Below are 25524 nucleotides of genomic sequence, written 5' to 3'. Positions count from 1 at the left end.
ACCTGACTGCCTTTGACCCACCCCTCGAAGGCTCTGCTAAAAAAGTTCACATATTCTACCCAAGTGGTACCGGGGATTTTTTTACAGTCTCGGAACCTCTGCCGGTACATTTCGGGGGTGAGTCCGTAGCGCGTGAGTAGGGCCGTTTTCATGTGTTCATAGGAGGTCATTTCGGTATCAGGGAGTTCCAGCAGGGCGTCCCTCCCTTCGTTGACGAACTTCCCCCACAGGCCGGCGCCCCAATCCTTCAGGGGCACCCGATGGACGGTCATGGCCACCTCGTAGGCTTTGAACCATTGTTGGATATCATCGTTCTTGTAGTATTCTTTGACTACATCTTTCGGTAGGTGAACCTTGGTGTCCATGGGAGGGGCCGAGGTCTTGGCCCCGGCCGCGCTATCTTCGTTGATCTTGGACTTGATTTCTAGTTCTCTCAGGCCTCGTTCGTGTTCATATACTAGTCGTTTTTCTTCGAGGTCACGTTGTCTCCGTTTCTCTTCTAGATCCCCCTCCAGCCGTAGTTGCTCGAGGGCTATCTTTTTCTCCGCTAGCTGGAGTTCTCCGTCTAGCCGGAGTCGTGCAAGCTCCACTTCGTGTAGCCGGTTGCACTCTCGTTCTCGAGCGTCTTCATAGATGAGGTCCGCGTTTAGTGTTGCGGTTCTTTCCCCCGTGGGGGGTGCGCGGGTTTCCTGTTGCCCGTTCGGGCCACTCTCCTCTTGGGGTGGTCTGTCTCGGGTTTCCACCCAGGCTTGTAGGGCCGATTTGAAGTCCTCTTTTGTGCTCAGGCCAGTGGTAGCGATACCCATGTCTTTACAGAATTGTTTTAGTTCTTTGTGGCTGTATTCTTCTATCTTCTCTTTCTGGAATTCGGCAGGTAGGTTGGTTCCTTGGGTCGTCATGGTCTCTGTGTGTTTTTCCGTCGTAGCGGGTAGATCACTCTCTGTACGATTTTGCGTTGGCTCGGATCGCAGCGCCTGCCACCAATGTTAGAAAGGCGAACCCGGGGGAGGCAGAAGGTGTCTGACTGACCACCCCTAGGTCTACCCCTCCTTCAGAGAAGGGACCGAGCGATGTCGAGAGGCCTCCGACGGGAGGGCCCTCTCCTAGAATCGTACAGCAGAGTAACCACACCACTACAAATATACACCACACGTAGATAGAGTTTTCAATCTTTATCGGGCAATTAGTATCGTTTCAATATATATTCAGCAGATCCCGAGATCTGGAAAGTCTCGTGGCAAGGGGCAAGGTAGCGGGACAGTCTTATAGATGGTCGGTTGCAAGGAGACCCTACGCACAGCTCTCAATCCTCGAGCTGGGGGGTTCCGGAAGGTTGGGCCGCGGCAGCGCCAGCAGGCTACAAGATGGTTCAGCGAGTGTGGACCGCGGCAGCGCCAGCAGGTTCCAAGATGGTTCAGCGAGTGTGGACCGCGGCAGCGCCAGCAGGCTCCAAGATGGTTCAGCGAGTGTGGGCCGCGGCAGCGCCAGCAGGCTCCAAAATGGTTCAGCGAGTGTGGACCGCGGCAGCGCCAGCAGGTTCCAAGATGGTTCAGCGAGTGTGGACCGCGGCAGCGCCAGCAGGTTCCGAGATGGTTCAGCGAGTGTGGACCGCGGCAGCGCCAGCAGGCTCCAAGATGGTTACAGCAAAGATGGACAAGAAAAGGCTTTTTCATTACGGCCCAAAATCTAGAGCTACTCTTTAAAGTTATGGGGTCCAGTATCTCGTTCCAGGCCACTTCCCTTAGGGATTCCTTACGTTTGGCTATATTAGATTTATATTCTTTCCGGCAAAGTTGTACGGTCGCCTGTTCTCTTGGTTTAGCTACTAAATCCAGCCTGAGGTTACTTGCTGCTTTAGTGCAGTCATGATTAAACCACTTTGGGCCCACATTAGCTTGATTTTTAGCTGGTGCCGACAGCAGCTTGGAGACCTTATCTGAGAGTCACTGAAACGCCCCGAGCACCTTTCTAGGCTGAGCACCTTCTTGGGTACAAGTATTAATTTCATCTTCGCATATGACTTTGATGTCTTTATGCAGCAGATCTGGAGTAATCTTGGACCATCTCTGTCTGCGTCGCCCATCAGTTGTGCTCAGTCTTCCCTGACTGGGATTCGGCCCTTCCTTAACTATCCAAGGTCCCAGCAGACGTACAGTGAGAGGGTTATGGTCGCTAAATTCACTCTCTTCAATAATTAAAGAATCCACAAAAGACTGCATAGATAAAGAAATTAGTACATAGTCAATGAAAGTTCTCCTCCCATGACCCTTAAAAGTAGGTGTCTCAAATCTTTTGACGGGATCCATCAAGGCGATAGTAGGTGTCACATCCAGATAATTCAGTAAATCATTAAAAAGCTCCCCCTAGGAGGAGCCTAGCCTGCGACGAAGATGGCCGCCTAGGACATCGGCTCCGCCGACCCTAGCGCTTCTCTTCATTATCCTGTTCTTTATCCTGTCCTTCTGCCCAGCGACTGCAACGGTGATACTCTCCTGCTTCCGCCGGTGTGTCTCCCGGCGAGACCCGAGTCGTTTTGGCGGTGATCCGCCCTTGCTCCTTTCCCGGCCCGGCGCAGCTGGGGGACCGGGGCTTTGTTTGTTGGTCCGGCCGTCCTCGACCACAGTGGTGGCGGTCAGCGCGGAGGAGGAGGAGCCGGTCGGCTGTTGGGAGGCTGCCGAGTTGTTCTTGTCGCTGCAGCGCCTCGTCCTGCTCGTTTATCCTGTGCGCCTGGATACATTGTATCTCTGCAATTGCTCGGCTTGGAAGCTGTCGGAACGGTTTCTTTGTTTCATCGGCTGGTAGCGGACGCCATTTTCTGCTCAGCCCCTCAGCTTCTGACAGTGGAGTGCCTGGAGCTCATTTGGGGATCCCGATGTTGCATGAACAAGACTGAGCCTGTGCCGCGATGCCCACAGTCGCCCCCATGTCTCTGGCCCGGCGGCCACTGGCGAAAAGTCGGCGCAGTGAACAGTGGGCGGCGAGTTACGATGGCGCTCGGCTTCCCGGGCTGTCTCTCCTTAGTGAGCCTGGTGTGGTTGGAGCTGCTCTTTTCTCTCAGCCTGTGAAGCCGCTGGGGACCGGTGCTGTCCTGTGTGCACTGGAGGCGGTTGGGGCTGCTCTTCGTGTCCATGCCCGAGATCTGGGTTACAGGCTCGATGCTATTTCTCCTGTGGGCCGTGGTTACCCCCCCGTGCGGCACACTGCGCCACATCCTGAGCCGATTCCTGTTGATCTCCATGCTGGGGCGTCTATTGAGAGGTTGGAGGATTATGGATCTGATTCTGCTGAGGTGCTGACCGCGATGATCCGGAGGAGCTCTGGAATTTGTGGTTTCGTACGCTGGCGGGGATGTCGTCCCTGGGCGCCATTTTTGTCATCTCCTTTGTGTGCTGGTGGCGTGACTTTAAATCCATTCCTGGGACTGTTGTTGTCGCTCTGGCCGGCTGCTTCTGACTTCCAGTTTCACTGCCCTGTTTCTGTTTGCATCACTCCTGGACATGTGACTGTGTTTGGCGTGGGCTTTTGTGGGCGACCTCCCATCCTTTGCTGGCTGTTCCGGGATTGTTTCTTCTTCGCGGCGCTGGCCGGACGGCTGGACTCCATCAACCAACATGATCGCAAGGGACAAGGTTAAGACAGTTTTTTTGGGTCGCTATTCCTTCCGTTGCTGGGACTGTATTGAGTGAGCGGAACATTGATTACACCGGCCGTTGGTATCCTGTCTGGTGTGGGAGCCGGTAGCGGGCGGCCGGGTACATATTTGTTGGTGGTCTTCTTCTTCTTCTGCTGATCCTTACCACCTTCGTTGTTTCATTCTCTCCTCCTCCATTCTTTGTACTTGTTGTACTTTTTCCCTTCTTTGGGGCAGTTCCGGGCGACAGGCACGCTGTTTATGGGCTGGGCCGTAGCCATCACAGGGGTGCAGGGTGGCGGGTGTGGGGGGGGTTTGTTATTTTAGTTTTTTTTGTTCTATGGTCTCTTTCGCTCTTTTCTAGCTTGGGAGGGTTCTTTCCCCTTTGTAGGGCTGGCTGTCCCTTGGTTTTGTGCCTTCTTTCTTTCTCGGGCGTCTTCTTAAACCCCTGTCTTTCTCTTACTGGGGTGGGACTTCTGGGGTGATATCGGGGAATGTTGTTTATTGTATGGTGACCTGTTAATTGATATTACCGTCTCGGTTGTTTAGCTTATTTGGTAGTTATAATCATTGCCTGCCTCAGTTTGCCATCCGGGTATGTCCCCAATGTTTTTTGGTTTTTCTCCTTTTTACGTGAGGTGCAATATCCTTGTTGTGACAGCCCCTACTCTCCTTTGTAATTTAAAAACGAAAACCTAATATCCTTTGTTTTACGCCCCACGACCGGATTTGGTGTCTTTTCATGTATCCTGTTTACCGATTGGTATGCCTTCCTCCTGTTTATGATCGACTGTTTTGCGGCCGGCCATGATGGTTGTGGGCCTGCGCATGTATCTCTTTGTGTTTTTCGAATAAAGGTTTTCAAAAAAAAAAAAAAAAAAAAAAAAAAAAAAAAAGCTCCCCCTAAATTGAGTGTTCTAGGTGTAAACCTTTAAATCGTACACAGTTTAGATCTGAGATACATTTGAATAAGGGGTCACCACAAGGGTGAACATAAGTCACCCATGATCATAAGGTTATGCAAGCTCTGTTTCATTGACATACTAATGAAGACATTCAAAGCAGATAAGTGACTAAAATCTGAGCACGAGTTAACTGAATTATAAAAATGTACCAGACCAGCCAGACAATTTTCTCCATTTAAAATTAAATCAAGAATACCAGGGTTAGCAGATGGTACTCTACGTACTTTACAAGTTAGTGCAACAGCAATGTATATAACCAACCCCCCCCCCCCAGGTCTTCCCTTGTTGGTTGCAGTGGCTGGAACATAATATGCCTTCTACCCTTCTAAAAAGGGATTACATTCAATAGACCAAGTCTCCTGTAAACAAATTATAAGATACTGTTTAATGTAAGTAATCCAATTACAATCCTGCATTTTAGCACCTAAGCTGGCAATGTTCCAAGAGATTCCCAGGCATGCACAAACGTAACTAGCAAGTACACATGTAGATAGAATTATCTACAACAACATTAGACAACTGCTTTCTCCAATAAAATTGGTTTTAATTTCTTTCAAATATTCATAAGAAGTTCATACGATAAAAATGCATTACAATGTTCAGAGTCAATGCAAACTTCATTGTAACTATACATAATTTGTCATGGTTAAAATTTCAATAGACATTATAAAAACTGATGGTTTCCTGTCGACGCGTTTCGACACGTAAGTTGTGTCTTCTTCAGGACTGTACCATCGATATTCTGTAAGAATAATAATTATGGACATTTTTTACTTTATAGTTCTTTTCCTGGTAAAGCAGTTATTCAATCATTTATAACATGTTCGTTGTACCGCTAGTCATTCTTTCATACAAATTGATGTACCGCATTACTGCTCTAAATATCTATAGTGAACCCATTAACTATGTCTATTGTCTCTATACACATAGGCGTCTTCAAAATAGGCCATAAACATGCTTTAAAGTTAATAGCAGTATCAGCATTTGCTATTCAACATCATCAAAATAAAGCGTAATTATGCTTCATAGTTCTTCACATTGTTGGCATTTCTCATATACAATCCAGATTTTCTAGTTACCCTGGTAATTTGTTGAAAACTCAAAGACAAGTTTATGTCAGAACAGGCTGGCATGGGTACATACTATGCTGTATATATATTCTACTCAAACACAAAAGGCAGGGATTACCCATGGAGGAAAAACGTATAGGTCTGCACAGTCGTGGATAGAGTTCTACCGACTGTACAGAGTAAGTCGTATTAATACCCGAATGCGTAATCGGTGCACTATCCCGCGGGAAGAATTATCCAGCGAAGCACTGCAAGGAATGCGCACTGATCTATTGGTGAATATGTGTTAGAGAGAATGACCCATGCATGTATACCTATCTCTGCATGTGTAAATCGATTCACACATATTGGTCTTGGCCTATTCCTATTTAGGAGACAAATACTACAAAAGTATATCAAGGCAGCTCGTCTGTCCCCTATATAAAGTGATTGCTTTCTAATTTATTATTTACTCACATATACAAGAATCTCACCTTCTAGTATGTCAAAAAATGGCGTTGATATATGTTAGGTTTAATTTTCTAAAGGCGGGTTACCCAACGAAGTACTCCAGTCACAGGGATATAAAGACACTTAATATCTGGAATGGTATGAAAACAAAGGGTATCATTTAAGGTGTTCTAATTTAATTAGGACGACACAATTGCTTTACATTTTAGCACTGGGGCATGTTACCTTGGATTCGGTGACTCGTGACTGGTGGCATGTGCTATTTTGGTAATAGTTAAAACATCCTCTTTCCACTCTATGATATATCGGGACGCTGGGCACGCTGTAGACGCTGTAGAACGCTCGTATTGCCGACCCTGAAGTTAAGAACATTTACTATTATAGCGTGTATTTACTTTTCCCCATTATTCAGATTCTCGATGCTCTAATTTAATTAGGACGACACAATTGCTTTGCATTTTAGCACTGGGGCATGTTACCTTGGATTCGGTGACTCGTGACTGGTGGCATGTGCTATTATGGTAATAGTTAGAACATCCTCTTTCCACTCTATGATATATCGGGACGTTGGGCACGCTGTAGACGCTGTAGAATGCTCGTATTGCCGACCCTGAAGTTAAGAACATTTACTATTATAGCGTGTATTTACTTTCCCCCATTATTCAGATTAAAAAGCACGGCGATTCTTACCGAGTTGATTTTATTAGCCACACCTACTCAGAGGATTTGGTATAACCAATAGACGGACAAGGGGACGGCCAGACTTGACGGAATGAAGTTCGTCCGTTTCTTGGCGGATAAGATGAAAAGAACGCTCTGTGCTGAAACCGGCAGCTATAGGGATAGAGGCCTGATTTTAGAGAAGTGATATCTGTAGCCTACCCCCTTAAAATTGAAGGACATGTATACCGTGTGGACAATTCTTACCGGTAAAATTTTCCTAGATCTAGTTGGTTGTCTGGAGCGGTGCAGCGTGTAGGTTGATAGCGGTGACGTCTATCTGTATAATAAGGCAAGGGAAAGAGGGTGTCACCCGAACTGAGTTCACAGTCTATTTGTACACGGAAATAGTTAACGCTACTGAAGCCGTCCTACTCTTACCGTTCTCCCAGGTCTGTGAGTCGCGTATGCTGTCTTCCTTCGTTCGATCAAGGTTTGAGTCTGTGACTACCCAGGCCTTTTATATAAACGAACTAGCCATTGGTGGATACAATCCATTTTATTTAAAGGGATATAGCGCCTTTTACAAGGCGACGGTCGTTCTTAGCCTTGGACTTACAACTTAGCGGTGATAACACATGTATATAGATGTAGCCTGTTTTCTCATGAAGCAAATATAGCGTTATTTATCTAACCCTTAAGGGGTTTTCATGAGAACTTAATTTGTTTCTTTTATTTAGTCATGACATAAGTATTTTTTCCACATTGCGATTATATTGCGGTGTACATCAACATTGGTATGGAATGGTGGAGGGGGAGGGAGGGGGCGGGGGGGGTTATAATTGGAAGATACAAGGGGGACACACTTCATCTTTAAATCCAGCATGGATTTAAGACGAAAATCCCTCATAGATATCATTGAGTGTGTATGAAAAACAGTATTTGGGCTCCTGGACATCTCATTCGACAGTAGTTGGGCTACTATTTCTGTTAGAGGATGGCATTTGACCATGGTAGATCATTATTCAGGCCTTGAGAAAATGTCTTAAGCGAAAAAATCCAGAAGACTTCTTTCTTCTTTCTTATTTTATCGCCACCCGCATTATCGGGTGTGTGTATTTTCTCAAGAATGCGCCATCTGATGTCAGTTGGAGCATGGCGATATTCTATGTAATGACTCACTAAGGGAGATGTTAATTTCTTTGTCTTGATCGCTGATTTATGTTCCGTCAATCGTGTTTTGATCATACGGGCAGTTTCGCCAACATACCCTTTGTTGCACGGACATAAAATCAGATAGACAACATTGCTTGTCTTACAGGTCCAAAGTTCCCTTGCTGTTATTTTAAAATCATTATGTATTAGAGTATCTCCTGAGATGATTCCATCACAAGATAGGCATGTGCCACATCGAGAAGTGCCTTTAAAGGCATCAGTGCCTGTTATTGACTTCTGTATAAAGGGGGTTCTTGCCGTTGGGCTGTCAAAGCGCGATCTGACTATCAGATCTTTCAGATTCTTATTTCGCCGATGCGCATACATCGGTTTGGCAAGTTTCGGTCTGGATGGATCTGTGTTCAACAAGTGCCAGTTGGCATTGATAGTTTGTCTGATGGTAGCATTCAATGTGGAGTGCTTAGTAATACACACCAGTTTAGGTTCTTGTGTTGGTCTATTCTGTTTGAGGAGACTCTCTCGGTTGTAAAACCGGGCTCTCTTGTATGCTTCTCGCACCCGACGACGTGGGTATCCCCTATCTATGAATTTTTGTTTCATTTTTATAGATTGTTGGTCATAATCTCTAATGTTGGTGCAGTTTCTCCTTACACGCAAGAATTGGGAGAAGGGGATTCCATCTTTTTGGCACCTGGGGTGATAGCTGGAAAAGTGGAGGAGGGTGTTCCTCGCGGTAGATTTCGTGAATAGATCCACCTCCAGTTTGTTGGACTGATTTCTGATATATATATCCAGAAATTCAACCTGGGACTCATGTACATGTGCAGTGAACCGAAGGTTACTGTCAGCCATGTTAATCCATTGCAGGAATTCTCGTAGAGTCTGTTCCCCATTGGTCCAGATGAAAAAGATATCATCTATAAACCGGTACCAATGGGAAACAGACTCATAAAAGGGGGCCATTTCATTGAATATATGGTGAGCCTCAAAGAGGGCCATATATATATTTGCTATGGACAGAGCCATGGCTGCCCCCATGCTCACGCCCTTGATCTGCTGGTACATATGGTCACCAAACTGGAAGACATTTTCCTTCAGTACCAGGTTGAGGCATTCACAAATAAATTGTTTATTACATGGAATGCTATGTAAGTCGATGAACCACATGGTGGCCTCTACTGCTTCTGTTTGGGGGATGTTGCTATACAGAGCTTCAACATCAAGAGTGACTAATAGGTCACTATTGGTGTTGAAGGGAAGATGTTCTATCTTAGTGATGATCGCTCCAGTGTCTTTGATGTACGATGGAGACAATGATACGTATGGTCTCAGAATATTATCTAAATATTTTGAAATGGCCTCAGTGGGGGTGCCTATGGTGGATACAATGGGACGATAGGGTGGGTCTAGTTGGTCCTTATGCATTTTAGGCATCCCGTAGATGCATGCTATCTTTTTTTGTGATGTGTTGAGGAACTCATACTCCTTTTTATTTATTATGTTTTCCTGTAGGGCCTTGGTGGTGATTTTTTGGATTTTGTTGATTACTCTCATAGTAGGGTTGTTTGTTACTTTTTTATAGAAAAGGGGGTCATTCAACATCTTTAGCATGTTGGTTTCATACTGTGTTGAATCTATAAGAACAATGCCCCCTCCTTTGTCGCTACTCTTGATTACGACCGATTTGTTATTTTTTAAGTTATTTAAAGAGTCGTATTCATCTTTAGATATATTGTACCTAGGTTTGGGTATATATCTGAGAGCTTGTTCCAACTTGGGTATAACCACTTTTTCAAAAATAGCCACTTCTGGGCCTAATTGGTCCAAATTTGGGGTAAAGGTAGAGGGTAAGGCTACAATGTTATTGCTTCCCATGTCTATATCATTGTCAGATTTGTCCTGGAAGAATTTTTGAAGTCTTATCTTCCTGAAGAAAAAGTGTAAGTCCTGATGAAGTTCAAATGTATCTACATTTGTATGGGGGACGAAAGTAAGCCCTTTTGTTAGCAGGGATACATCTGATGTTTCCAGATGGTATTTGGAAAGGTTAAAGATGGGTATTAAATCCATTGTTTGTGGTATTGTTTGTGGTGTGTTTCTAGGTAGTTCTGGTGTTCTGGAGGATGTTGGTGTGTCTGATATTGACCTCGGGACTGGGGTTGGAACCGAACCCGTTGTCGGCCCGTCTTGCCCCGCGGTGGCCTAAAAAAGGCTGCCGAGTATTTTTTCGTCCCTGTTGGGGATTATATGGGCCGTCTTCCTGATAATTTGAATCTATGTCTGAATCCGGGTCGGAGGAATCGAAAAGTTATTTATTCTAGGTTGGTTATAGTTGGCTCCTCCTGAATACCGGTAAGAATTGTCCACACGGTATACATGTCCTTCAATTTTAAGGGGGTAGGCTACAGATATCACTTCTCTAAAATCAGGCCTCTATCCCTATAGCTGCCGGTTTCAGCACAGAGCGTTCTTTTCATCTTATCCGCCAAGAAACGGACGAACTTCATTCCGTCAAGTCTGGCCGTCCCCTTGTCCGTCTATTGGTTATACCAAATCCTCTGAGTAGGTGTGGCTAATAAAATCAACTCGGTAAGAATCGCCGTGCTTTTTAATCTGAATAATGGGGGAAAGTAAATACACGCTATAATAGTAAATGTTCTTAACTTCAGGGTCGGCAATACGAGCGTTCTACAGCGTCTACAGCGTGCCCAACGTCCCGATATATCATAGAGTGGAAAGAGGATGTTCTAACTATTACCATAATAGCACATGCCACCAGTCACGAGTCACCGAATCCAAGGTAACATGCCCCAGTGCTAAAATGCAAAGCAATTGTGTCGTCCTAATTAAATTAGAGCATCGAGAATCTGAATAATGGGGAAAAGTAAATACACGCTATAATAGTAAATGTTCTTAACTTCAGGGTCGGCAATACGAGCGTTCTACAGCGTCTACAGCGTGCCCAGCGTCCCGATATATCATAGAGTGGAAAGAGGATGTTTTAACTATTACCAAAATAGCACATGCCACCAGTCACGAGTCACCGAATCCAAGGTAACATGCCCCAGTGCTAAAATGTAAAGCAATTGTGTCGTCCTAATTAAATTAGAACACCTTAAATGATACCCTTTGTTTTCATACCATTCCAGATATTAAGTGTCTTTATATCCCTGTGACTGGAGTACTTCGTTGGGTAACCCGCCTTTAGAAAATTAAACCTAACATATATCAACGCCATTTTTTGACATACTAGAAGGTGAGATTCTTGTATATGTGAGTAAATAATGAATTAGAAAGCAATCACTTTATATAGGGACAGACGAGCTGCCTTGATATACTTTTGTAGTATTTGTCTCCTAAATAGGAATAGGCCAAGACCAATATGTGTGAATCGATTTACACATGCAGAGATAGGTATACATGCATGGGTCATTCTCTCTAACACATATTCACCAATAGATCAGTGCGCATTCCTTGCAGTGCTTCGCTGGATAATTCTTCCCGCGGGATAGTGCACCGATTACGCATTCGGGTATTAATACGACTTACTCTGTACAGTCGGTAGAACTCTATCCAGGACTGTGCAGACCTATACGTTTTTCCTCCATGGGTAATCCCTGCCTTTTGTGTTTGAGTAGAATATATATACAGCATAGTATGTACCCATGCCAGCCTGTTCTGACATAAACTTGTCTTTGAGTTTTCAACAAATTACCAGGGTAACTAGAAAATCTGGATTGTATATGAGAAATGCCAACAATGTGAAGAACTATGAAGCATAATTACGCTTTATTTTGATGATGTTGAATAGCAAATGCTGATACTGCTATTAACTTTAAAGCATGTTTATGTCCTATTTTGAAGACGCCTATGTGTATAGAGACAATAGACATAGTTAATGGGTTCACTATAGATATTTAGAGCAGTAATGCGGTACATCAATTTGTATGAAAGAATGACTAGCGGTACAACGAACATGTTATAAATGATTGAATAACTGCTTTACCAGGAAAAGAACTATAAAGTAAAAAATGTCCATAATTATTATTCTTACAGAATATCGATGGTACAGTCCTGAAGAAGACACAACTTACGTGTCGAAACGCGTCGACAGGAAACCATCAGTTTTTATAATGTCTATTGAAATTTTAACCATGACAAATTATGTATAGTTACAATGAAGTTTGCATTGACTCTGAACATTGTAATGCATTTTTATCGTATGAACTTCTTATGAATATTTGAAAGAAATTAAAACCAATTTCTTTGGAGAAAGCAGTTGTCTAATGTTGTTGTAGATAATTCTATCTACATGTGTACTTGCTAGTTACGTTTGTGCATGCCTGGGAATTTTTGTTTACGTATATTCTCTACCCTGACCCAGGATTGCTATTCGCACCAGGGGGCTCCTGTTATTTTACATAATGTTCCAAGAGATTACATTGTTAGAGGTCCTCTTGCCCAAGGTAGCTTCTGTAGCTCCCAGATCAATCGATCTCTCCAGTCCCTGTTCTCCGGGGCACTCAAGTCAATCACATGCTTCTAGACCTGATAAAAGTTCAAATCTGTTTTGGGTTGGGACACCGAACCCGTTCCTACAGTGGTTGCCAAGATTGTTAAATTGTAACCTTGGTGGCGGATAGCTGGTAAGGGGTCTCGCCCTTGAATTATCTCTTGTGCGCCAATTACCTCCCTGGCTAGGGCGTGTCAGGCCTCTCCCAAAAGCGGGCCTGTAGAAAAAGCCTAGAGGGAATAATTCAATTGCAGTACCAGTCATCCGCTGATGACATTGTCCGTAGGATAGTAATTGGCCAGCAGTGGAAGGGTTATCGAAATTAACAATGATACAGTCCCCACTCCCATTTTTGTTTGTGCTGCCAATCCAGCTGACCCTACGTAACATTAATATGTTATTTGCGACATTCATCCTCCCTAGGCGGTTTTGATTAAGCCAGTAGGTTGTTTTGTTTCATAGTTGCTCATAGCTCTCTGACTCCCCGTGTGGGAGAGCAGGAGCAATCCCCAATATAATGACATATGGGGTCACCTCTGGGGGTAAATAAATGACTATGGAGCGGCGGGTCGCACTGACTCTTTCGTCCAGTCTCGGTTGGGGGTCGGGTAAGGGCATATCCCTCCTAGTGCTTGCCTGTTGTGAGGTAGAAATAGTCGCATCAGCAGGACCTGGAGAGCTTAGGTTATTAATTTCTGGAGCAGTCGGATTGATGCTACTGCTGAGTGTCTTGGATTTACTGCTAGTGGTAGAAGGAGGATTTGCTATGTTAGTAGTGGGAGCTGTAACCGCTGTTTGCTTTCCATTCCCCATGGACGTTTCCAGGAGCAGAAGCCTGGATTCTATCCCAGTAAGCTTCAGTATAATTGGTGCCAACAGCGTTTGCATAATACCTTCTAGTTTCCCCCAGAACTCTCCCCAAGTCAAATTACAAATCTGTGCTATTCCGTCGCATTGTACGTTTCGGGTGAGACCACTGTTGGTTTTTCCCCCGGTGGCATGGATATCTGCTACCGTTATAAACTCACTACCTGTAGCTACGCGGCTCTGTTTAGGCACCCTGCTATTTTTTAGGGAAGTGGGTTTTTTCGAGCAGTTCAAGACTGGCTTTTCTGTTTTGCCCTTAGTCTAGGTTTTACCGGGCTCAGGGCCTGTACCAATAATTAGGTTATCATTTATTGAGGAAGTGTCACTGTCTGGCTGCATCACCGTTAGTTGGCCAGGTGGGGGTTTGTTAGTGACTCATTACTCAATAAAGCAGGGGAGGCTATTACTCGTCCAAAAAGAGGGTCCCTAGAGAGCCTAGGCTCATCAGGGAGATTTCTTTATTGACGACTGACTCGGCCCTAGTCAGGTAGGCATCTAGGGTCCCAATCATCCCCGCTGTACCAGTGTCTTTCTCTTTGCGTGGTGCCATATTGGGCTCCTCAACCAAAGAAGCAAATAATTTACCGTTTAGGAGAGCTTAAACCACACAGAAAATAAGTGTAGAAACAAACACAATAGTATTTACACCATCTGGATTGAGACCACCCAAATCGATTGTTTATAGTTCCTGTTAACCTTGAAAATGAGATGTTATTTCCGTAAGTTCTTTGTGCCTTTAGAGACCTAGCCGGTGAAAAAACACTCAATGTCAATGTAAGTCGAGTTTTAACACTAACAGGAAAAGCGTCCAAGCGATCCCACTTAGCTAAATGTCACTTAATCAAGTTGCGACTATGCCTACTCACAGCGTTTCTTACAGTAACTTTTACTTTTAAGGGGGGTGGCCCAGCCCAGCCTCTTCTGGCCCCTGATGGCCACAGATGGTCCCGCCCTTGTCCCGGGCTCCTCCCAGGCTCGCCCGCGCGTGTCCCGCGATGCGGGAGGAGCAGCTCTCCTTTAGGCGCCTCCGGGCGCGGAAGTGGGCGGTGGTAGGCGTCCCCCAGCAGGCAGGGAAGGAACGCTGGGAGCCGTAGTCTTTCTCCCCTCTCGGCGGGCGCGTTGTTCCTGCAGCGGCAGCGGGGGAGAAATCGTGGCTACAGCAGACCCCCTGGACGGCGGTCTGGGCAGGCGAGTATGCGGGTGCCACACAAAATGCCCCCAAAGCGTTATGAGAGCCCCCTTACAGCCTTTCCTTTTACACTACCAGATCTTCTTCAAGATTGTCACTGTATAAAATCCTCTTACTTTGCAATCAAACAAAGAAAATTAAACACCAATCTCCATGTTAAAAGAATAAGCAGCACTTTGTCATAAAACAGAGCCTGACATTTGACCTCTGTTTTTGAAGCACAACAAATGTGATGTGGTACAAAAACACAAAATGTAAAGGCATCTTTATTGCTCATTCTGTTTCTTATCTCCAGCATGGTTATAATGGAGGTGCTGCAGCAACCCCTTCACCCCTGCTTCCAGCACCTATGCTCTTGTCTGGTCTTGTCTTGCTGGAATTATGCGATTGTGCTGCTGCAGTGCATGTGGAATAATTATAGATTTGCTGCATTTGCCACCTAATCCATCATCTGCTGCGTAATCTGCAGGTTTGAACGAAAACAAAATACTTCTTGGTCAAATGGTTCAAGAGTTACTAAAAATGCAGCCACATGTCTGCCGGCAGAAGAAGGCCCTTTGCAAAGGTTGACTGGTCACCTTTCTGTTGTTGGTAGCTATTTCGGGATATTAAACTGGTACTAAAGAGGTGCACTCAATGCCCAAACAGTGTAAAAGTGAAAGTAATACTATAGCAAAATGTGGCGCATTACGCCACATAATTTGCCTATTCTTGCCGCACAATAAACGTAAGCCGCCTGCCGCATAATTTGGTCCTCCTCTGCCACATAATTCCACTGTCCATGGTTATAGGGTGTCGTCTAAGCAGATTAATGCAGAAGCGTCATGGCGCTGTAGGCCATGTAATCGTGGCTTTCCTTACAGCCTGGTCTGAGCACAGAAGATCACCTGAGACCTGCCCGGCGGCTGCACAACTTTGTTTTTGGATCTATCTAGACCAGAGCCCCACCTGCACTGTAGGTAAATGTAAATACAATGTTGTATTTGTAAAGCGCACGGCTGCCCAACTTCATTAATACATCATGTATTACCTCTACCCAAAGTCATGAAAAGCAGTATATCTGAATCAACTGGTCATTTCATAACAATCCATCAACTTCATTAATACATCATGTATTACCTCTACCCAAAGTCATGAAAAGCAGTATATCTGAATCAACTGGTCATTTCATAACAATCCATCAACTTCATTAATACATCATATATTAATGAAGTTGATGGATTGTTATGAAATGACCAGTTGATTCAGATATACTGCTTTTCATGACTTTTATGTGAAAGTTTTGTTCTATGTTTTGTCCCCATGAAATTTTCTCTATGATTGATCTTAATACAAAAATTTGAAACATAACCTTTCTTTGCTGTGTACTTCTTCTCTTGACCACATTCTTTTATTTGTATGAAAATCGGTGATTATATTTGAGTAATCCTGTAGATACATCTGGTTCAATTTATTGAAAGAACCTACGAATAACTATTATATATACCCCCACTGATCTATAAACTAAATCCCTTGTAGCCACCCCTTACTTGAACTAACTACTGCCCAAGCCTACAAGGGTATATTGGGTCTCCCACGTCCTTTGAGAGCATCATTGTATGTCACGCTAATGAGGGCAAAATTGCGACATACAAAGCTATCCTAGCTTAGCTATCGATTCCAAGAATATAGTGAACGTACGCATTCATAGGTAAGTATTGATTCACTTTTGTTAACACCACATCTACGTACCTTGAAGATATACGTATCCTCAGGGTACATGTGTGCACCTTCACAATATGTTAGCATTCAATATTCAGGCCACAATTTTCTGTAAATCCATATTTCGCCCATGGTATCCCAGTAGTATACTCCCGCAAGGTGTCCGGCAAGTCACTTTGTTGAAGACTTGTGAGAATTAGGTTTACAAAAGTTGATAAAAAGTTAAACCTGTGCATTGGGGTCTTATCCCCCTCCAGGAGCGAAGCTTCGAGTGCAAGATGTGCGGTAAGACCTTCAAGCGGTCGTCCACGCTGTCCACCCACCTCCTGATCCATTCGGACACCCGGCCCTACCCATGCCAGTTCTGTGGCAAGCGCTTCCACCAGAAGTCCGACATGAAGAAACACACGTACATCCACACAGGTAAGGACCTGCCAAGTGGGTACTGGAGCCTGGGGTCCAGAATGGCATTTGTAGGAAGGTATGTGTATTGGACTGCTGGTGACCTGTTCTTATTTGAAGGATGGTCTGTGTGTTGGACTTCAGATGTCCTGTTTGTGTTTGAAGGAGGGTCTGTGTGTGTTGGACTTCAGGTGTCCTGTTTGTGTTTGAAGGAGGGTCTGTGTGTTGGACTGCAGGTGACCTGTTTGTGTTTGAAGGTGGGTCTGTGTATTGGACTGCTGGTGACCTGTTCGTATTTGAAGGAGAGTCTGTGTGTTGGACTGCTGGTGACCTGTTCTTATTGGAAGGATGGTCTGTGTGTTGGACTTTGGGTGACCTGTTTGTGTTTGAAGGAGGGTCTGTGTGTTGGACTTTGGGTGACCTGTTTGTATTTGAAGGAGGGTCTGTGTGTTGGACTGCAGGTGACCTGTTTGTATTTTAAGGAGGGTCTGTGTGTTGGACTTTGGGTGACCTGTTTGTATTTGAAGGAAGGTATGTGTGTTGGACTTTGGGTGACCTGTTTGTATTTGAAGGAAGGTATGTGTGTTGGACTTTGGGTGACCTGTTTGTATTTTAAGGAGGGTCTGTGTGTTGGACTTTGGGTGACCTGTTTGTATTTGAAGGAAGGTATGTGTGTTGGACTTTAGGTGACCTGTTTGTATTTGAAGGAGAGTCTGTGTGTTGGACTGCAGGTGACCTGTTTGTATTTGAAGGATGGTCTGTGTGTTGGACTTTGGGTGACCTGTTTGTATTTGAAGGAGGGTCTGTGTGTTGGACTGCAGGTGACCTGTTTGTATTTGAAGGATGGTCTGTGTGTTGGACTTTGGGTGACCTGTTTGTATTTGAAGGAGGGTCTGTGTGTTGGACTTCAGGTGTCCTGTTTGTATTTGAAGGTGGGTCTGTGTGTGTTGGACTTCAGGTGTCCTGTTTGTGTTTGAAGGAGGGTCTGTGTGTTGGACTGCAGGTGACCTGTTTGTGTTTGAAGGTGGGTCTGTGTATTGGACTGCTGGTGACCTGTTCGTATTTGAAGGAGAGTCTGTGTGTTGGACTGCTGGTGACCTGTTCTTATTGGAAGGATGGTCTGTGTGTTGGACTTTGGGTGACCTGTTTGTGTTTGAAGGAGGGTCTGTGTGTTGGACTTTGGGTGACCTGTTTGTATTTGAAGGAGGGTCTGTGTGTTGGACTGCAGTTGACCTGTTTGTATTTGAAGGATGGTCTGTGTGTTGGACTGCAAGTGACCTGTTTGTGTTTGAAGGGAGGTCTGTGCGTTGGACTTTGGGTGACCTGTTTGTATTTGAAGGAGGGTCGGTGTGTTGGACTTTGGGTGACCTGTTTGTATTTGAAGGAGGGTCTGTGTGTTGGACTGCAGGTGACCTGTTTGTATTTTAAGGAGGGTCTGTGTGTTGGACTTTGGGTGACCTGTTTGTATTTGAAAGAAGGTATGTGTGTTGGACTTTGGGTGACCTGTTTGTATTTGAAGGAAGGTATGTGTGTTGGACTTTGGGTGACCTGTTTGTATTTTAAGGAGGGTCTGTGTGTTGGACTTTGGGTGACCTGTTTGTATTTGAAGGAAGGTATGTGTGTTGGACTTTAGGTGACCTGTTTGTATTTGAAGGAGAGTCTGTGTGTTGGACTGCAGGTGACCTGTTTGTATTTGAAGGATGGTCTGTGTGTTGGACTTTGGGTGACCTGTTTGTATTTGAAGGAGGGTCTGTGTGTTGGACTGCAGGTGACCTGTTTGTATTTGAAGGTGGGTCTGTGTGTTGGACTGCAGGTGACCTGTTTGTATTTGAAGGAAGGTATGTGTGTTGGACTTTAGGTGACCTGTTTGTATTTGAAGGAGAGTCTGTGTCTTGGACTGCAGGTGACCTGTTTGTATTTGAAGGAGGGTCGGTCTGTTGGACTTTGGGTGACCTGTTTGTATTTGAAGGAAGGTATGTGTGTTGGACTTTGGGTGACCTGTTTGTATTTTAAGGAGGGTCTGTGTGTTGGACTTTGGGTGACCTGTTTGTATTTGAAGGAAGGTATGTGTGTTGGACTTTAGGTGACCTGTTTGTATTTGAAGGAGGGTCTGTGTGTTGGACTGCAGGTGACCTGTTTGTATTTGAAGGAAGGTATGTGTGTTGGACTTTGGGTGACCTGTTTGTATTTGAAGGAGAGTCTGTGTCTTGGACTGCAGGTGACCTGTTTGTATTTGAAGGATGGTCTGTGTGTTGGACTTTGGGTGACCTGTTTGTATTTGAAGGAGGGTCTGTGTGTTGGACTGCAGGTGACCTGTTTGTATTTGAAGGTGGGTCTGTGTGTTGGACTGCAGGTGACCTGTTTGTATTTGAAGGAGGGTCGGTGTGTTGGACTGCAGGTGACCTGTTTGTATTTGAAGGAGGGTCTGTGTGTTGGACTGCAGGTGACCTGTTTGTATTTGAAGGAGGGTCGGTGTGTTGGACTGCAGGTGACCTGTTTGTATTTTAAGGAGGGTCTGTGTGTTGGGCTTTGGGTGACCTGTTTGTATTTGAAGGAAGGTATGTGTGTTGGACTTTGGGTGACCTGTTTGTATTTGAAGGAAGGTATGTGTGTTGGACTTTGGGTGACCTGTTTGTATTTTAAGGAGGATCTGTGTGTTGGACTTTGGGTGGCCTGTTTGTATTTGAAGGAAGGTATGTGTGTTGGACTTTGGGTGACCTGTTTGTATTTGAAGGAAGGTATGTGTGTTGGACTTTGGGTGACCTGTTTGTATTTGAAGGAGGGTCTGTGTGTTGGACTTTGGGTGACCTGTTTGTATTTTAAGGAGGGTCTGTGTGTTGGACTTTGGGTGACCTGTTTGTATTTTAAGGAGGGTCTGTGTGTTGGACTTTGGGTGGCCTGTTTGTATTTGAAGGAAGGTATGTGTGTTGGACTTTAGGTGACCTGTTTGTATTTGAAGGAGAGTCTGTGTGTTGGACTGCAGGTGACCTGTTTGTATTTGAAGGATGGTCTGTGTGTTGGACTTTGGGTGACCTGTTTGTATTTGAAGGAGGGTCTGTGTGTTGGACTGCAGGTGACCTGTTTGTATTTGAAGGTGGGTCTGTGTGTTGGACTGCAGGTGACCTGTTTGTATTTGAAGGAAGATATGTGTGTTGGACTTTAGGTGACCTGTTTGTATTTGAAGGAGAGTCTGTGTCTTGGACTGCAGGTGACCTGTTTGTATTTGAAGGATGGTCTGTGTGTTGGACTTTGGGTGACCTGTTTGTATTTGAAGGAGGGTCTGTGTGTTGGACTGCAGGTGACCTGTTTGTATTTGAAGGTGGGTCTGTGTGTTGGACTGCAGGTGACCTGTTTGTATTTGAAGGAGGGTCTGTGTGTTGGACTGCAGGTGGCCTGTTTGTATTTGAAGGAGAGTCTGTGTGTGGGACTTTGGGTGACCTGTTTGTATTTGAAGGAGAGTCTGTGTGTTGGACTTTGGGTGACCTGTTTGTATTTGAAGGAGAGTCTGTGTGTTGGACTGCAGGTGACCTGTTTGTATTTGAAGGAGGGTCTTTGTGTTGGATGTCAGGATGTGTCCTTTTCATTTTGAATTAGGGTCTGCTTGGTGACGTATAAGTTGACTTATATTTACTTAAAGCTGACCTACAAATTGGAGTGTAGTAGAAGTTTGATATTTGAAACGGGTGTTGATGTTGGAGCACAGGTTTACGTTTGGCTTCTGGAAGACCTGGGTACTGGATCTTAGGTTAGCTTTTGTTTTTTGAAGGTTTCTGTCTTGCAGAGCTGTTTATTTTTGGTACTGGGTGAGGGTCCTTGAGGGGAGCCACATGTTGATTTTTAGTCTGTTATACAGGTTTGGCTGTTGGGTGTCAGCTAATTCTGTCCTTGGTGTATTGGGAGACTCTTTTGATGGCAGTGTGTGATTGATTGGACTTTGGTGGTGGTTCCTGCTTTAACCAGGGTCAGTGAAGATGTCTCAGAATGGAAGCCATATGAACTCTCCTCTTGGTCAGGAAAGGACAGTGGAAAAGTGGTCTGGGTTATTTTGGCAATGAATGACCCTCTTCTTCGGTCGCCTAGGCCGGTTCTTGTAAAGGTCCATTTCAGCTCCAACCACAGCATCAGTGTTTTTGGGTGGGTGAGGCTTGGGGTGTTTTAGTAGGTGAGTGCTCAAGTTGTCAGGCTCTTGTTCCTTGTTTTGGAGCCCACCACCCTGAACTGATCTCTTTCCTGCCTTGTGTTTCAGGGGAGAAGCCTCACAAATGCCAAGTCTGTGGCAAAGCCTTCAGCCAGAGCTCCAACCTCATCACACACAGCCGGAAGCACACCGGCTTCAAGCCCTTCACCTGTGAATTGTGCGGCAAGGGCTTCCAGCGGAAGGTGGACCTCAGGCGCCACCGCGAGAGCCAGCATGGCTGAAGCAGTGCCTGGTGGTCTACCGGAGAAGAACCACCATGGCTTAAGGTGCAACTGGCAGCCAGGGCAGAGCCAGCACTGGTGAATGTGGGCCCAGAGCAGATAAACGCGTGACTGGAGGCACTGGGAAAGCCAACACAAAGGAACTTTTCAGAGCCAACTCATTGAATGTTTCAGTGTGGATACATGTGCATCAGGCGGTGTTAGGGGAGTCGCACTAGTGGACACATGCCCGGCAGCCAGGCCTAACCCTCTTTGCACTAATAGACAGACTTCTGAAGACCAAAAGCAAGAAGTGACAGTGTCTGAGGTTGTGATGCAGAGACGGGAGTAGGGGCAGAGACTTGAGGGGTATACCGCCCGAGACATGTACACACACGTGCACGTGCACACACACTCTCTTCTGTTTCACAAGTTATTGTGAGTTTGGTTAAAGAGTGGGCGCCAGGTTCGGGTCTGACTGGAGCCCGAACCCCCAGATTCCCACCCAGTTCATCCAAGGCCCATTCAGGAACTGGAAAACCAGAGTTTGATCTTTTTCTACATGCTTCACGGGTTCCTGCAGCAGACATTTCTGTGCTTAGTGGTTTCACTTTCGTGATTAACACTAGTGACTTGGGCTACTTTAAGTGCCAGGTGTGAGTATAGTAGGGGTGGTGTCTGCTGGGACATGCACACCCAAACAGCAGGGGTCTCTAGTGACACTGCCACGCTACCAAAACAGACTGCAAGCTCCCATCACAGTTCACTTCAGAGACAAAAACAGTCTTACAACAAACAATAGGAAAAGGCTGCTGCCATCCCTAAGCAAGGGAGTGAAAATGCAGAATATTTGAACATAAGTGCCAGCAAGTGACTTGTTCTATTTTCGGATGTAAACGCAACTCTACATGCATTTGCCACGCATGCCTTTACTCCGCAGTCATTACCCCAACTGCGACGCTCCATGCATTCCTCTACCGCGCAAGTCATTACAACAACTTCACTTAGGGGGGCGCTGGACTTTGGAATACTATAAATTACTATTCTAACTTCAGTCGGTGTATCAGTAGGGAAGGTGTTGGACTTAAAATCCAACACCAGTCCAACGACACACGCCTAAAGCAAGTCATTGTAACGACTTGCGTGGTAAAGCAACACATGGTAACGCCGAAGTTGGGGTAGTGACTGCGGAGTAGAGCAGTTTGTGGTTCTACCTGCGGTGTAAAGGATGTTTCCCTTTATATTTTTCCTCCTTAGAGTCCATTCCTAAGTTTCAGTTCTAAATGAAAAATAAATGAAAAGTGCACGAAAACTGCAACTGTTTTTCCAAAGGTACATTCACTAGAGTGATTCTGCATTTCATTAGGGCTCCGTATAGTTACTGAGGTGAGCTTTATACCTACCTCCTTAAGGGATGCACTTTTCATTTTCACCAGGAGGGAACAAAGCTTGCACTGTTGATGCTGCTGTGAAGTGCTGTCCACTTAGTGTCTTTCAGGTGCTCCCCGAACATGAATTTGTTCTTTCTACTCAGGCACAATCTATACATAAGTCTGAATGTGCTTAAAGTGTTTTTCTCTTCAGAGGCAGTTTTTACTATTTATTAATTTAGAGGTGGAGCTCTTATAATGTAGGTGAATGTCAGGCTTTGGGAAATGTGATGCAAGCAACATTGTTAAGTGTGTACTTTAAGGTGACTTATGAAAAACCCCATGTAAGGATAGTGCTCAGGAACTGTGTTCATCTCATAAAGGATGTATGACGTTACAACGCAGGCTATTACAACGCCTGCCTTTACAACGCGGTTTTTACATCGCAATCCATTACAACGCATAGTGCTTTTGGGTGTTGGATAGTGAATAGTTTAGTGTGGCGCCGCGGCCAGGGCGACTGACGCTGGAATCTGGGGACCACGGTTCGATCCCCGGCTCCGGCGGCAGGTCAGCCCAGCACCATGTGACTCTGGGCAATAGCTCGCTTAATCTTCCCGACGGCCCCCCAGCGCCTAGAGACCCTTACGGGTGATTGTGCGCTTTACAAATGTGGACTTTACTTTACTTTGTGGACTTTACTATTCCAACTCCAGTCCCCGTGGACACTAGGGAAGGTTATTGGATAGTAAATTAACCTATTCCCTATCCTAGAGCGCCCCCCAGCGCAATGCGTTGTAATGGTTTGCGTTGTAATGACCGCGTTGTAATGGTAGAGCGTTGTAAAAGTTTCGTTGTAAAGGTTGTTTACCTCTCATAAAGCAGGACTTCCAAACATTTGTTAACAAAGACTCACTTTTTAGAACGACAAACCTTCACCAACCACCTAGCTTTAATGGACATGAAGTGGGTGATTTTTTAATGCAAATGTAATAAAGCGTTGTGTGGCAGAACACTGTCATTACAGACAGAATATTTTCTATTGTCGTTACCACCTAATTGTGCCCAGAAATACAGCTTTACTGATAAAACTATACAGCACACAAATGATAGAGTGTGTGGATCGGGTTTCAGTGAATATTTATTATTTGTGAATCACCAAGTAAATTGTCTTGATTTGTTTTGAACCTATTAAAGTCTTTGCTTCATCACATTTCACAGTTACAATTACAAAAAAAATTGTTTCAGTTTGCTTTCCTAATTGTTGAATGTGTACAGTTCATTTAAAGGTATTTACACTTTGTTATGTGTTACAAAACATTACATCCTACAGCCTTATCTTTCACACTCCCTCTCCTTCAGCAAGATTGTCACATAATACACTTTACTTTTCTTTATCTCACTGTAAAGTGAGAGCAGTTTCTAAGCCCCAACGCCCATGTTAAAAAACAAAAACAGAAGCAGCCATTTGTCAGAATACATGGCCTGACATTTGACCTCTGTTTATGAAGAGCAGCAAATGTGACAAGAATAATACAGAATTTAAAGGTATGTTTATTTATTGCCAGAAGTAGCGGAAGTGACCTCACATACCCTTTGACCTTAACAACATCACAGGTAGTGATATCATATGACTTTTGACTCTGCTTTTATAATCGGGAAGGCTTCTCACAAGACCCTAAAATCACAACCAGTCATAGGTGAAGTTCTGCGATAACTGCGTGATTAGTATAACAGCATAAAACAAACAAATATTTAGATTAGATACCGCATATATTATGGTGGGCACTTGATCTTTGAAAGTTCTAGGTCACAATTGTTGCCCTTGATTTGAATGAGTGAACAAAGTGAGTAAGTCAGTCATTTTTTGGGGGGTTCTCCTCCCAAGAAAAAGTTGAAAAGAATGGGGTAAAATTGTGAATTTTAAAGCGCAATTTTCACATGCATTTGCTAAAATGCCATAGGCGCTGAAAGGGCAAATATTAAATATTGAAATCCTTTCATGGGGCACCAAGCTAATGAACCCTGACCTACCCCAGGAGTTGACCTTTTTCCCCAAATGTGCTATGGATGCACCCATTTTTCAAAAATGATATCCACTATGCTAGACCCATTATTTTGTCATGTGCATCCCCCTATTCCAAGGGTGCTCCCTTATTTAAAAAAAGACAGATCATTCCAGTGGCAACATTTTGGAATGTATACCGTCGATATAACATATGTTTATGTTTATGTTTATGCAATTTTTGAAGCGCACAACTACCCGGAGGTGTCTCGGCGCTCAGAATACAAAACATAGGGGACCCGTATGCCAAAAATTATGCCAGTGTGCCAGGACCAGTCTTTTGTCATGGCTGCTGGCCTCCCAGATGCCTCGTTGTTCACCTGTATGCCAAGAATGACCTCAGTTGTGCCAGGGCCAGCATTCTGCCACTGCTGTCCACGTGCCATGGTCTCAAGCATGCCAGTATTTGTCCATGGGTGCCCTTCATGCCATGAATTACCTCGAGTATGCCAGTAGCATTATTTTTCCGTTGGTGGCCCAGTATTCCAAGAACTACCCTAGTGTGCCAGTGCCAGCATTATGCCACAGGTGTCTGTTTTACTAAGAATTGCGCAAGCATGCCAGCACAAGTATTTTGCCATATGGATTTCCATAAGACAAAAATTACCTGCAGCATGCCAGGGCCAATGACAAACCTGCTCACACTCACATTCACTCACTCATACTCATGTTCTCACTCACCCTCTCTTTCACCCAATAATTCTCACTCACACTCTCTTACACCCCCATACACTCATTCTTATTCAATCTTGCTCACTTGCATTCACTCTCCCTTATTTACTCACTCATACTTACTAACACTCAGTTCCAGATTTACTAACTTCTTATGCCGGATTTGCGTCAATTTTGCGATGCAAACCAGGTGCAAAATGTTCAGGTGGGATTTAATGTCCAATGCTAATCAGGGCTCGCGTTGGATAGTATCCCAAAGTAAAGCAAAGTTGCGCTATGCGTTGCTTTATATTATTTTGTGTGATGAGGGATTTCCATGGGTGGCTCAGGGGTGTTTCCATGCAACCACCCATGGGATTTGATACAAATCCCTAACTACAAACATTGGTAGACAG

At 44.8% G+C, this 25524-nt stretch overlaps 1 protein-coding gene across 1 annotated transcript in view; it reads left to right on the top strand.

Annotated features, from left to right (window-relative positions):
- The window catches only part of LOC144754017 (zinc finger protein Gfi-1b-like), a 71948-nt gene extending 49086 nt beyond the window's left edge, over positions 1-22862 (top strand). Inside the window, exons 5-6 of the mRNA XM_078641533.1 lie at positions 16480-16645; positions 20871-22862. Coding sequence (XP_078497659.1) covers positions 16480-16645; positions 20871-21043 — 339 coding nt within the window. The 3' untranslated portion in view covers positions 21044-22862. The remainder of the gene's footprint in view (positions 1-16479; positions 16646-20870) is intronic.
- Positions 22863-25524: the final 2662 nt, after the last annotated feature.

The sequence above is a fragment of the Lissotriton helveticus genome, chromosome 5_1 (genome assembly GCF_964261635.1).
Source record: "Lissotriton helveticus chromosome 5_1, aLisHel1.1, whole genome shotgun sequence".
Lineage (NCBI taxonomy): Eukaryota > Metazoa > Chordata > Amphibia > Caudata > Salamandridae > Lissotriton > Lissotriton helveticus.
Note: the sequence above shows the minus strand (reverse complement) of the source record. Positions and strands in the feature narration are given on the sequence as shown.